Source organism: Entelurus aequoreus, linkage group LG06 (assembly GCF_033978785.1).
Source record: "Entelurus aequoreus isolate RoL-2023_Sb linkage group LG06, RoL_Eaeq_v1.1, whole genome shotgun sequence".
NCBI lineage: Eukaryota > Metazoa > Chordata > Actinopteri > Syngnathiformes > Syngnathidae > Entelurus > Entelurus aequoreus.
In genome coordinates, this window is record NC_084736.1 from 84,268,114 (window position 1) to 84,283,672 (window position 15,559).

The 15,559-nt window shown below is 42.1% G+C and overlaps 1 protein-coding gene across 3 annotated transcripts in view; it reads right to left on the bottom strand.

Moving 5' to 3' along the window:
- Nucleotides 1-15,559, bottom strand: part of cabp1a (calcium binding protein 1a) — a 39,947-nt gene that overhangs the window by 9,115 nt on the left and 15,273 nt on the right. Inside the window, exons 1-6 of one of the 3 annotated variants that reach the window (XM_062051692.1) lie at nt 13,999-14,223; nt 6,902-6,932; nt 1,261-1,404; nt 1,090-1,199; nt 941-1,015; nt 801-873 (exon numbers count right to left, since the gene is read on the bottom strand). In XM_062051692.1, coding sequence (XP_061907676.1) covers nt 801-873; nt 941-1,015; nt 1,090-1,199; nt 1,261-1,404; nt 6,902-6,932; nt 13,999-14,130 — 565 coding nt within the window. In that variant the 5' untranslated portion in view covers nt 14,131-14,223. Of the gene's footprint in view, nt 1-800; nt 874-940; nt 1,016-1,089; nt 1,200-1,260; nt 1,405-6,901; nt 6,933-13,998; nt 14,224-15,559 lie in introns of those variants that run through there. The other 2 variants (XM_062051691.1, XM_062051690.1) reach the window with 2 other exon arrangements.

Here is a 15,559-nt window from a genome sequence, read left to right on the forward strand (position 1 = left end):
GTTAGATCCACTATGGACTGGACTCTCACACTATTATGTTAGATCCACTATGGACTGGACTCTCACACTATTATGTTAGATCCACTATGGACTGGACTTTCACAATATTATGTCAGACCCACTCGACATCCGTTGCTTTCGGTCTCCCCTGGGGGGGGGGGGGGGGGGGGGGGGGGGGGGGGGGGGGGTCACCCACATATGCGGTCCTCTCCAAGGTTTCTCATAGTCATTCACATCGACGTCCCATTGGGGTTGTGAGTTTTTCCTTGCCCTTATGAGGATGTCGTTGTGGCTTGTGCAGCCCTTTGAGACACTTGTGATTTAGGGCTATATAAATAAACATCGATTGATTGATTGATTGATGACACAAACCTTCCTAACCGTTAGAAATCTCACAGTTTATATTAAACATGCTTCACTGATGAGGTTTTGACCAGCACCGTTTTGTCCTACTAATTTCAGCGGTCCTTGAACTCACCGTAGTTTGTTTACATGTACAACTTTCTCCGACGCTGCCACAGAAAGACGTGTTTCCAGAACATGACCCCTTAAAGAAGTAATTTATACGTAAATCGAGGTTCCAGAGTATTTCTTGTGGGAAAAACGTGTTTATTTTCTGTACGATTCCGTCTTTGTTGGACTGGATTACGAATAAAACCGAAAATGAAAATCATTTATTTAAGCAAATTATTAATTTCTTCAGTACATGAATACATTTTTGTAATTATTGAGTGGACTCTAAGAATTTGTCATGGCGTACTGGTTGGGAATCACTGCACTATACTTCGTCGTCGTTTTACCTTCAAAGTCGACAAGCCCATCTCCGTTCAAATCCACCTCCCGTAGAATGTCCTCCACTTCATTTAAGCCCACCTACAAGAAAAGTAGTTAGTGTGGAGAATGTACACAGTGGACATCTCCATGTTGTTCCAACTCTCACCTGATGGCCCAGAAGCTTCCGCATTGCATCTCGCAGCTCAGACGTACTAATGGCACCATCTCCATTGGTGTCAAACTGGTGAAAAAGCATTTGTAGTAAATGCCAAAGAAGACCAAAAAGACCAACTTGCAGAAAACAACAACATTCACCTCTCTGAAGGCATCTTTTAATTCTTTTATCCCGATCATGTCTGCTGTTTCGGCAAGAAGTTTTGGACCCATCAACTCCACAAAATCCTCAAAATCCACATGACCTCCCACTTGAGAAAAAAGAACCATGACAACAAATATTGAAAGAACACAAGACGGGTCAATTCTTACAGTTCATATTGATCTGCTGACTCAGCTCGATCAGCTCCATTTCAGTGGGCATGTAACCCATAGTCCTCATGCAGTTCCCCAGATCTTTACAGCTGATGAAACCATCCTTGTCCTTGTCGAACTCTTTGAACGCATCACGCAGCTCTGTGTAAAGCAAAGACAGAAACGTGTTTTCGTATGTAGAAATGCAAATACATTCTTTACAGTGGAAGCTGCTTTTATAGCCAATCATGGCACCCACCTGTTCCCAACTAGCCTGTTCACCCGTGGGATGTTCCAAATAAGTCTTTGATGAGCATTCCTCAACTTTATCACTCTTTTTTGCCACTTGTGCCAGCTTTTTGGAAACATGTTGCAGGCATCCAATTCCAAATGAGCTAATATTTGCAAAAAATAACTAAGTTTCTCAGTTCGAACGTTAAAGGCCTACTGAAAGCCACTACTAGCGACCACGCAGTCTGATAGTTTATATATCAATGATGAAATCTTAACATTGCAACACATGCCAATACGGCCGGGTTAACTTATAAAGTGACTTTTAAAACTTCCCGGGAAATATCCGGCTGAAACGTCGCGGTATGATGACGTATGCGCGTGACGAAGTCCGAGTAACGGAAGTTATGGTACCCGTAGAATCCTATACAAAAAGCTCTGTTTTCATTTCATAATTCCACAGTATTCTGGACATCTTTTGCAATTTGTTTAATGAACAATGAAGGCTGCAAAGAAGACAGTTGTAGGTGGGATCGGTGTATTAGCAGCGGACTACAGCAACACAACCAGGAGGACTTTGTTGGAGCGCTAGCCGCGCTAGCCGGCGACCTCACCTTGACTTCCTACGTCTCCGGGCCGCCAAACGCATCGGGTGAAGTCCTTCGTCCTTCTGCCGATCGCTAGAACGCAGGTGAGCCCGGGTGTTGATGAGTAGATGAGGGCTGGCTGGCGTAGGTGGAGAGCTAATGTTTTTAGCATAGCTCTGTGAGGTCCCGTTGCTAAGTTGCTAAGTTAGCTTCAATGGCGTCGTTAGCACAGCATTGTTAACCTTCGCCAGCCTGGAAAGCATTAACCGTGTATTTACATGTCCACGGTTTAATAGTATTGTTGATTTTCTATCTATCCTTCCTTCTATCCTTTATTTTTTTGTTTCTATATGCAGTTAAAGCACGATGCTATCACGTTAGCTCGTAGCTAAAGCATTTCGCCGATGTATTGTCGTGGAGATAAAAGGCACTGAATGTCCATTTTGCGTTCTCGACTCTCATTTCCAAGAGGATATAGTATCCCAGGTGGTTTAACATACAAATCTGTGATCTACAATAGAAAAAGGAGAGAGTGTGGAATCCAATGAGCCAGCTTGTACCTAAGTTACGGTCAGAGCGAAAAAAGATACGTCCATCTCTGCCTCTCAAGTCCTTCACTCTAACGTTCCTCATCTACGAATCTTTCATCCTCGCTCAAATTAATGGGGTAATCGTCGCTTTGTCGCTCCGAATCTCTCTCGCTCCATTGTAAACAACGGGGAATTGTGAGGAATACTAGCTCCTGTGACGTCACGCTACTTCCGCTACAGGCAAGGCTTTTTTTTATCAGCGAGCAAAAGTTGCGAACTTTATTGTCGATTTTCTCTACTAAATCCTTTCAGCAAAAATATGGCAATATCGCGAAATGATCAAGTATGACATATAGAATGGATCTGCTATTCCCGTTTAAATAAAAAAAAATCATTTCAATAGGCCTTTAAATATCTTGTCTTTGCAGTTATTTAATTGAAAAGAAGTTGAAAAGGATTTCTTGTATTCTCTTTTTATTTAGCATTTACACAAGGTGACAACTTCACTGCTTTTGGGTGTCGTACTAGGACGCCCACAGAAACAAATATACATCAATCTGTGACGTCACAAACGGACCACTGTTAAAAGAAATGACTGCAAAACACAGCATTAGTTTTGTCAGCTAGTTCCCGCCCAAATGCATGAAGCTAATGATTGGACTTTTAGTATTGTTTAAAGGCCTACTAAAATGAAATGTTCTTATTTAAACGGGAATAGCAGATCCATTCTATGTGTCATACTTGATCATTTCGCGATATTGCCATATTTTTGCTGAAAGGATTTAGTAGAGAACATCGACGATAAAGTTCGCAACTTTTGCTCGCTGATAAAAAAAAGCCTTGCCTGTACCGGAAGTAGCGTGACGTCACAGGTTGAAAGGCTCCTAACATTTCTCCATTGTTTACACCAGCAGCGACAGCGATTCGGACCGAGAAAGCGACGATTACCCCATTAATTTGAGCCAGGATGAAAGATTCGTGGATGAGGAACGTGAGAGTGAAGGACTAGAGTGCAGTGCAGGATGCATCTTTTTTCGCTCTGAGCGTAACTTAGGTACAAGCTGGCTCATTGGATTCCACACTCTCTCCTTTTTCTATTGTGGATCACGGATTTGTATTTTAAACCACCTGGGATACTATATCCTCTTGAAAATGAGAGTCCAGAACGCGAAATGGACATCCACAGTGACTTTTATCTCCACGACAATACATCGGCGAAGCACTTTAGCTACGGAGCTAACGTGATAGCATCGTGCTTAACTGCAGATAGAAACAAAATAAATAAACCCTTGATTGGAAAGACAGACAGAAGATCAACAATACTATTAAACCATGGACATGTAACTACACGGTTAATGCTGTGCCGCCTGGCGAAGCCTAGCAATGCTGTTGCTAACGACGCCATTGAAGCTAATTTAGCTACGGGACCTCGACAGAGCTATGCTAAAAACATTAGCTCTCCACCTACGCCAGCCCTCATCTGCTCATCAACACCCGTGCTCACCTGCGTTCCACGACGATCGGTGCGGTCGGCGGCCCGGAGACGGAGGAAGTCAACCCAGACAGGTGAGGACAGCGGCACAGCGTTGTAGCTTTCGACGACACCCCAGCCACCATCAGAGTCGGCAAGAAACATATATTTCCCCAAAGTTACGTACGTACATGCACATAGCGGCACGCACGTACGGGCAAGCGATCAAATGTTTGGAAGCCAAAGCTGTACTCACGGTAGCGCGTCTGCTATCCAACTCAAAGTTCTCCTGGTTGTGTTGCTGCAGCCAGCCGCTAATACACCGATCCCACCTACAGCTTTCTTCTTTGCTGTCTCCATTGTTAATTGAACAAATTGCAACAGATTCACCAACACAGATGTCCAGAATACTGTGGAATTATGTGGTGAAAACAGACGACTTAAGCTGGCCAATGTGCTATTCCAAAATGTCTGCTTCAACCCGTGACGTCACACGCATACGTCATCATACCGAGACGTTTCCCAGGAAATGTAAAATGTCACTTTATAAGTTAACCCGGCCGTATTGGCATGTGTTGCAATGTTAAGATGTCATCATTGATATATAAACTATCAGACTGCGTGGTCGCTAGTAGTGGCTTTCAGTAGGCCTTTAAAGCGAGTATCCAACATTGTAACAACATTTAAAAGTCAGAAAAGTGGAACATCTTCATAGTTCAACTTTAAACTATGTAACCCATAAGAGAGTTACATATTTGATAATAAAGTACCTCCAGTACTGTACGGTTTACGTGTTGAAGTAGCCTTTAAAAAGATAAAATCAACCTTAAACAACATCTTAGTGATTGAACATAATATTTTGTCCTAAGTGTATTCTAGTAGTGTACGCACAGATGAGATTTGTTAATAGCAAACTATTACTTTGTATGACTTTTTGGCAAGCAAGAATACTTTGATGTAATTAATACATCCAAATACTTTATTAATATGTATTATGTGCTTGAACAAACAACATTACAGTCGTTTAGATGTGCTTCAAAGAGAGTTTTGTATAGAGTAAGTAGAGCATAAAGAGGAAGATAATGACGAAGGTGAAAGAACAGGCCAACATATTTGGATCATTTGTTTAACAGATGGCTAATGTGACATTCATGACATGTAATTGACATTAAAGGCCTACTGAAAGCCACTACTAGCGACCACGCAGTCTGATAGTTTATATATCAATGATGAAATCTTAACATTGCAACACATGCCAATACGGCCGGGTTAACTTATAAAGTGACATTTTAAAATTCCCGCCACACTTCCGCTTGAAAAACTCCTTTGGATATGATTTATGCGCGTGACGTCACAAAATCCACGGAAGTGTTTGGACCCCATCGGACCCGATAGAAAAGCCTCTTGTTTTCTTCGACAAAATTCCACAGTATTCTGGACATCTGTGTTGGTGAATCTTTTGCAATTTGTTTAATGAACAATGGAGGCTGCAAAGAAGAACGTTGTAGGTGGGATGGATCGGTGTATTAGCGGCTAAGTACAATACTGTAATATCTGTGATATTTGCATTAGTGTACTGTGTCTTTAAGGGTTTGGGGAACGTGCATGCGCGAGTGAGTTGGCGGAGAACTTGAGTGTGTGTGAGCGTGACTTTTGGCTAACAGCAGCTCGTGTATGTGTGTGCGTTACTTTTTTAACTACAACCAGTTACCGCTTGTTAATAAAGCCATTGAGCAATTTGTTTAATGGACAATGGAGACTGCAAATAAGAAAGTTGGAGGTGCAATCGGTGGAGCGGCGGACTACAGCAACACCAACACCAGGAGGTTGTGTTGTGTTTTGAGCAGGATAACAGACGCACTACGGTGAGTACAGCTTTGGCTTCCAAACATTTGATCGATTGCCCGTACGTGCGTGTCGATATGTGCATGTGACGTACGTAACTTTGGGTAAATATATGTTTCTTGCCGACTCTGATGGCGGCCGGGGTGTCGTCAAAAGCGTACAACGCCCGCCGCCGCATCTAAGTTAGCTACGCAGCTAGGTTAGCTTCTGTTTTTTTAGCTTCGCCAAGCGTAATATTATTAATCGTGTATTTACATGTTCATGGTTTAATAGTATTATTGATCTTCTGTCTATCCATCCAGTCAGGGTTTTTTTTTATTTAGTTTCTATCTGCATTTGAGACTGCTGCTATCACGTTGGCTACGTAGCTAGGTTAGCTTCTATTTTTTTAGCTTCGCAAAGCTGAATTATTAATCGTGTATTTACATGTTCAGTCACTGTGAATGTCCATTTCGCGTTCTCGACTCTCATTTTCAAGAGGATATAGTATCCGAGGTGGTTTAAAATACAAATCCGTGATCCACAATAAAAAAAGGAGAGAGTGGAATCCAATGAGCCAGCTTGTACCTAAGTTACGGTTAAAGTGAAAAAAGATACGTCCTGCACTGCCTCTCAAGTCCTTCACTGTAACGTTCCTCATCCACAAATCTTTCATCCTGGCCCAAATTAATGGGGTAATCGTCACTTTCTCGGTCTGAATCTCTCTCGCTCCATTGTAAACAACGGGGAATTGTGAGGAATACTAGCTCCTGTGACGTCACGCTACTTCCGCTACAGGCAAGGCTTTTTTTTTATCAGCGAGCAAAAGTTGCGAACTTTATCGTCGATTTTCTCTACTAAATCCTTTCAGCAAAAATATGGCAATATCGTGAAATGATCAAGTATGACACATAGAATGGATCTGCTATTCCCGTTTAAATAAAAAAAAATCATTTCAGTAGGCCTTTCATGACTTTTTTTTTTGGCGACTTACTGTTGAAGAAAAACAAACTTACCATCCATTTCCTCTGGACGTAACTCTCGGTCCTATTGAGAAAACACAATAAATCATTGGTCAAGTTTTAAAATGATACATGACAAATACACATGAAGACAGGCCTGGGTAATTATTTTGACTCGGGGGCCACATTTACAGAAAAAAATGTGTCTGGGGGCCGGTATATCTATTTTTAGGGGCACTAATACAAAACCTCACAATAATGTCTGATTGAATGCTAAAAACGTTATGACCAGACCGCCTTAAAAAACTTAATGGAATTTTAAATGTTTCTATGAAGGATAAAACACTGAATATTGACACAATATGAACGTCACGCCCGCTTTCCATAAACCTTGATCTGATATCTCTGATATATCACTAAGCTTTAGAACTTTCCGCGTCTGTGGAAACGCTTCTTGCCCACACTGCTTGGTGCCTCGTCTGCTGAGCTGCTAGTAGTAATTAATTAGATGACCATAGTAACTAATTAGATTACCATAGTAACTAGTATATCATCCATAAGTGCAGATTCCAAGCATTTAAATACTTTGTATAGTTGAAGACTTCCGGTCATTAGAAAACATGAGTGCACATCATAATGGCAGCTACACTTTACATCTTAAAGATTTAAAAAAATTATTTGGGAATGTCCAGCGGGCCACATTTAAAAGCTTAAAGGCCTACTGAAAGCCACTACTAGCGACCACGCAGTCTGATAGTTTATACATCAATGATGACATCTTAACATTGCAACACATGCCAATACGGCCAGGTTAACTTATAAAGTGACATTTTAAATTTCCCGCTAAACTTCCGGTTGAAAATTCCTTTGGAGGATGACGTATGCGCATGACGTAGCCAGTTTAACAGAGGTATGGCTTCCCCATTGAAGCCAATACGAAATAGCTCTGTTTTCATCTCATTATTCCACAGTAATCTGGACATCTGTGTTGGTGAATCTGTTGCAATTTGTTCATTGCATTATGGAGAAAGAAGCTGAGCAAGCAAAGAAGAAAGTTGTCGGTGCGAAGCGGAGTATTTTGCGAGGGAAGTCAGCAACACAACACAGCCGGCGTTTCATTGTTTACATTCCCGAAAGATGCAGTAAAGATCGAAGAACTCGGACAACAGAGACTCTTACCAGGAGGACTTTGATTTGGGTACACAAACGCAGACGCGGTACTGTGAGTATGCAACTGCGCTTCCAAACATTTGATCGCTTGCCCGTACGTGCGTGTCACGTACGTAACTTTGGTTAAATATATAAGCTTTATGAACCTTGGGTTAGGTGAACGGTCCTTTGGGCTGAGTGAGTGTGTGTGTTGTGCAGGTGTTTGAATTGTATTTGCGGGTTATATGGACGGGATCCCGTCCATATAACCCGCTCGAGCTATAGCTAGCTCGAGCTAGTAGCTAGGAGCTAGCATAACAAACACCTAGGTGTTTTTATGCGGGATTAATTTGTGGCATATTAAATATAAGCCTGGTTGTGTTGTGGCTAATAGAGTATATATATGTCTTGTGTTTATTTACTGTTGTAGTCATTCCCAGCTGAATATCAGGTCCCACCCGCCTCTCACAGCATCTTCCCTATCTGAATCGCTTCCACTCCCCACTAGTCCTTCACTTGCACTTTCCTCATCCGCAAATCTTTCATCCTCGCTCAAATTAATGGGGAAATCGTCACTTTCTTGGTCCGAATCGCTCCCACTTCTGGCGGCCATCATTGTAAACAATAGGGAACTTTGCGGAAATGTTCAATTGACTACGTCACGCTACTTCCGGTAGGTGCAAGCCTTTTTTTTTTAATCAGATACCAAAAGTTGCGATCTTTATCGTCGTTCTATACTAAATCCTTTCAGCAAAAATATGGCAATATCGCGAAAGGATCAAGTATGACACATAGAATAGATCTGCTATCCCCGTTTAAATAAAAACATTTCATTTCAGTAGCCTTCAATGGGCCGCATGTGGCCCCCCGGCCTTAATTTGCCCAGGTCTGCCATAAAGGCACCCAAAGACTGGCAGGGATGTCCATAAAACTGCTGCTGTAAACATCAAACCAAGAATGCCTGACAAAAAGGTAGAAAGTATGTCATCATCATACCTACAATGTTCACAAAAGAACATCAACGTGTGTTTCGATTTTTTTTCCCCTCCCCAACACTTGTCAAGAATGAAAGAAACCTTTAAAGGGCAGAGACAGAGGCAGACGTATCCCAGAAGCCTCAGGGGTTAATGGCGGGAGGAGTGAAGAGTGTAAACACAACATTGTGCGTTGACGTCAGATGCAAGGACATGACGACTGAAGGAGCTGGAAACTAACTAAAGACACCGTGAACCCGAGGAAGGGAAGCAGCCATTCCAGGAGGCATCATCAGCACGACTGTCACATCTTTCAACGTCAGCACAGCCTGACACAGCCGAGTGCTCAACACTTACCAACACGACATCTACACTACACTGCATACTAGGGGTGTAACGGTACGTGTATTTGTATTGAACCGTTTCGGTACGGGGGTTTCGGTTCGGTTCGGAGGTGTACCGAACGAGTTTCCACACGGACATATTAAGTACGTTGTGTAAACAATGCACACCGAGGGACAACACACGGCATGCTAGCAGCAACCAAGCTAGGACAACATGTAAAAGACCCTCCTGCCTCGTTAAGATCTCCCGTAGGGGAACACTTTGGCTGCGCGATACAACAACGGAGACAACTGCTGACAACACGTCAAACATGCTAACCCATTTGAAGCGTCACCACCGCATTCAAGCAGCCTCTCCTCGGCGAGTCAGGCAGGTCTAACGCAATAACAAATGTTTTTATAGCAGCAGATTTAAGACCATATTGCATTAGAAACTAGATTTTGAGCCACTTCTAAGGTGGAAGAACAATGAGCCCATATATCCTCTTACTGCCAAGTTAGCCAGGGGGGGGGAAGAAAAGTTAATCTGAGGCTGAGTTGACTTGAAACTGTTTAATGTTGCACTTTTTATACGTAGAAGAAAAGTTTTGTCGTTTTATTTAATCTGAGCAACAACTTGAGGCAGTTTAATGTTGATTAACATTTGTTGACCACATGAACCCTGGCAATGGACCCTGTGTGTATATGTATGTTATGCCATCCAGCCATCCATTTTCTACCGCTTATTCCCTTTTGGGGTCGCTGGAGCCTATCTCAGCTACAATCGGGCGGAAGGCGGGGTACACCCTGGACAAGTCGCCACCTCATCGCAGGGCCAACACAGATAGACAGACAACATTCACACACTAGGGACCATTTAGTGTTGCCAATCGACCTATCCCCAGGTGCATGTCTTTGGAGGTGGGAGGGGCCTATCCCCAGGTGCATGTCTTTGGAGGTGGGAGGGGCCTATCCCCAGGTGCATGTCTTTGGGGGTGGGAGGGGCCTATCCCCAGGTGCATGTCTTTGGAGGTGGGAGGGGCCTATCCCCAGGTGCATGTCTTTGGAGGTGGGAGGGGCCTATCCCCAGGTGCATGTCTTTGGAGGTGGGAGGAAGCCGGAGTACCCGGAGGGAACCCACGCAGTCACGGGGAGAACATGCAAACTCCACACAGAAAGATCCCGAGCCCGGGATTGAACCCAAGACTACTCCGGACCTTCGTATTGTGAGGCAGATGCACTAACCCCTCTTCCACCGTGTTGCAAATTTATATTTTGTTGCTTTCTTACTGTACCGAAAATGAACCGAACCGTGACCTCTAAACCGAGGTACGTACCGAACCAAAATTTTAGTGTATCGTTACACCCCTAATATATATATATATATATATATATATATATATATATATATATATATATATATATTTATATATATATATATATATATATATATATATATATATATATATATATATACATACATACACACACACACACACATACATATATGTATGTTAACAACGATCTAAACGTGTAAACGCGCAATAAAAAAAATTGCGCTGTTAAAAACTTTCTTCTACTCGATATTATTGCGTTAACTCTGACAGCCCTACTATTGATATGGTAAACGGTTTTTCAAAAGTCATTGGAATATAAATCTCTTCCACCAAGTTGTTTGCTTGACTACTTCTGAAGCAAAGGTAGTGGATTATATTGATAGTTACATACATTTAATACCACTATTTTTTTTCCTCCAGTATGTTTAACCCAATTATCCAGGGGCAGTCATGGTTCACACATTCATATAGCTTTGCTTGAACCCAATCAAAAGAAAAAAATTGAGTCATTGCAAACAATTATTTGGTCTCCTGCTGGCCCCACTATGGACTGGACTCTCACTATTATGTTAGATCCACTATGGACTGGACTCTCACTATTATGTTAGATCCACTATGGACTGGACTCTCACACTATTATGTTAGATCCACTATGGACTGGACTCTCACACTATTATGTTAGATCCACTATGGACTGGACTCTCACACTATTATGTTAGATCCACTATGGACTGGACTCTCACACTATTATGTTAGATCCACTATGGACTGGACTCTCACTATTATGTTAGATCCACTATGGACTGTACTCTCACTATTATGTTAGATCCACTATGGACTGGACTCTCACACTATTATGTTAGATCCACTATGGACTGGACTCTCACACTATTGTGTTAGATCCACTATGGACTGGACTCTCACTATTATGTTAGATCCACTATGGACTGGACTCTCACACTATTATGTTAGATCCACTATGGACTGGACTCTCACACTATTATGTTAGATCCACTATGGACTGGACTCTCACTATTATGTTAGATCCACTATGGACTGGACTCTCACTATTATGTTAGATCCACTATGGACTGGACTCTCACACTATTATGTTAGATCCACTATGGACTGGACTCTCACACTATTGTGTTAGATCCACTATGGACTGGACTCTCACTATTATGTTAGATCCACTATGGACTGGACTCTCACTATTATGTTAGATCCACTATGGACTAGACTCTCACACTATTATGTTAGATCTACTATGGACTGGACTCTCACACTATTATGTTAGATCCACTATGGACTGGACTCTCACAATATTATGCTAGATCCACTATAGACTGGACTCTCACACTATTATGTTAGATCCACTATGGACTGGACTCTCACACTATTATGTTAGATCCACTATGGACTGGACTCTCACACTATTATGTTAGATCCACTATGGACTGGACTCTCACTATTATGTTAGATCCACTATGGACTGGACTCTCACACTATTATGTTAGATCCACTATGGACTGGACTCTCACTATTATGTTAGATCCACTATGGACTGGACTCTCACTATTATGTTAGATCCACTATGGACTGGACTCTCACACTATTATGTTAGATCCACTATGGACTGGACTCTCACTATTATGTTAGATCCACTATGGACTGGACTCTCACACTATTATGTTAGATCCACTATGGACTGGACTCTCACTATTATGTTAGATCCACTATGGACTGGACTCTCACACTATTATGTTAGATCCACTATGGACTGGACTCTCACTATTATGTTAGATCCACTATGGACTGGACTCTCACTATTATGTTAGATCCACTATGGACTGGACTCTCACACTATTATGTTAGATCCACTATGGACTGGACTCTCACACTATTATGTTAACTCCACTATGGACTGGACTCTCACACTATTATGTTAGATCCACTATGGACTGGACTCTCACACTATAATGTTAGATCCACTATGGACTGGAATCTCTCACTATTATGTTAGATCCACTATGGTCTGGACTCTCACACTATTATGTTAGCTCCACTATGGACTGGACTCTCTCACTATTATGTTAGATCCACTATGGACTGGACTCTCACTATTATGTTAGATCCACTATGGACTGGACTCTCACTATTATGTTAGATACACTATGGACTGGACTCTCACACTATTATGTTAGATCCACTATGGACTGGACTCTCACACTATTATGTTAGATCCACTATGGACTGGACTCTCACACTATTATGTTAGATCCACTATGGACTGGACTCTCACACTATTATGTTAGATCCACTATGGACTGGACTCTCACACTATTATGTTAGATCCACTATGGACTGGACTCTCACACTATTATGTTAGATCCACTATGGACTGGACTCTCACACTATTATGTTAGATCCACTATGGACTGGACTCTCACTATTATGTTAGATCCACTATGGACTGGACTCTCACACTATTATGTTAGATCCACTATGGACTGGACTCTCACACTATTATGCTAGATCCACTCGACGTCCATTGCACCGGTCGCCCAGGGTGGTGTCCCCACATCTGCGGTCCCCTCCAAAGTTTGTCATTGTCCCATTGGGTTGAGTTTTTCCTTGCATTCTGAGCCGAGGATGTGGTTGTGGCTTGTGCAGTCCTTTGAGACACTTGTGTTTTAGGGCTATATAAGTAAACATTGATTGATTGATTGAGTTGTGACAGCAGCTTGTTTAAAATGTGTCCCAGGTAAAATATTACATATATGTTCAGCCTCTCTGCACTTGGCCACACCTTTAATGGTAATGACAAGTTTGGGTAAAGAACACTGTTAATAATAATTAATAATCTTTTTACGGCTGCCCACTGCTCCCCTCACCTCCCAGGTGAAATGCAGAGAATAATTTGGCCACACCTCGTGTGTGTGGGTGTGACTATCATTGGTACAAAAAAACAAGGGGAGTTATTATGAAAGAGGAGTGCATCCATCTGCCTGTTGCTGTAACTGGAGTTGGACAGAATGTACAGTATGAAAACAAGCTGGAAGCATCGATAAAAAAAACATGCCGCCAAGTTTCCACTCATCATTCATAACAGTTTACTGGACACGGAGTACGGAGTGGCACCTTGCGACTGCACATTGTCACAGGAACAGTAAACATGCTCAGGTCCGGACAAAGCAAGACTCTGTGTGCTGGACTCACAGCAAAATGCTGCTACCACAACAATGATAGTCCAACAAAACATGAAGTGAACTAACAATCAACAAGAAAGAGTTTGCACTTTCAGCATCACAAACTACATGAAAGTTTGGGAAGTCTCAGACGTACAAACACGAAAAATGTAACCTTACCGTTGTGAAGGCTGACTCTAAACAGTTGCCCATTCCAAGGGAGAAAATGGGCATCAGAAAGGACCAAGAAGCCCTTTTCTCCGTGACATGGCTTTTGAGGGGAGCGTACATTCTGGTTTGAATAAGACCCATGAGGACTAAAGAAGTAGTGAACTATACACACTCTGTACTCAGCATTGCACTACCGAACGTATGCAGAATGTGATGCTGTGTGCAACCAAGCAGAGGAAGGAGGAAAGCAAACCAAGGACAGACACGGGAGGATTTTCTATTAAAGGGGCGGCGACCCCCTGCTGACATCCATTTGTCACAAGGACCAACGCAACACAGACGCGGAGTAAGACAGTTTATGTTAGCATATTCTAGCACAGGGGTCACCAACGCCCGTAAGGACCAGGGGCCGTACTTATCAAGCTTCTTAGAATTACTCCTAAGAAGTCTGCTAAGAGTTGACTTAAGAGTAAATCAATTCTTGGCTGAAAGCTGCACTTAAAAGTTAGTTATCAAGCGTCTTACTCACACTTTCAGCGAAGTGTAGGACTGAATCTTAAGTGTCACACTCAGAGCTGAATTACGACATTACTATGTGCCGTAAACGCAATTTTAGGTGACGTCATTTCTGTGTCCATAGAAATGACCAATCACGGAAGGGAATCCGTTGTCTAAGAATAAAGAAATATCTTGGAAATATTTAAGTGGACAATGGGAGTGTATATTTTGACAATAAACTACAAAATAATACAAAACAAACTAGTCCCCGCCGGCACTCGCGCTACCGCTCCCTCTCTTCTCTCGCCCACACACTCACTGACGTCACTCACCTCACGGCCACACACATACGCTACTGTCATAACATTTTCTTTCCAATTCATTAATTAGGCAACTAATTTGAAACTGGTGTGGGTGGCTCTATATATACTAGCCCACTGCAGACACATGCAGAAATCAACAAGGAATCGAAAAGTATTAAATCTGTGACAAAAATAATATCCGCTCTGTCTAAACGATACCGTTTTGATCAGCTTGCTCGTCATCAAAAAACAACAACATTGTTCCATTCCCTGAACGTTCGCGCACGTCTCTCTCGCCTCAGTGCCACCCCCTGCTGGCAACTCCTAACCACTTAAGACACCTCTGAAGGTCTCTTAAATATCGTGGAGAGTAGGAGTGATTCTTAGACTTAAGAACGTTGATAAAAAGCTTTTATTCTTAAGTTTGAGAGTAGGACTAAATTTCGCAAATTCTCAGGACTTAAGTGTAAAATGGCACTCTAAGAAGCTTGATAAGTACGGCCCCAGATGAGTAGCCCGCTGGCCTGTTCTAAAAATAGCTCAAATAGCAGCACTTACCAGTGAGCTGCCTCTATTTTTTAAATTGTATTTATTTACTAGCAAGCTGGTCTCGCTTTGCCCGACATTTTTAATTGTAAGAGAGACAAAACTCAAATAGAATTTCAAAATCCAAGAAAATATTTTAAAGACTTGGTCTTCACTTGTTTAAATAAATTCATCAATTTTTTTACTTTGCTTCTTATAACTTTCAGAAAGACAATTTTAGAGAA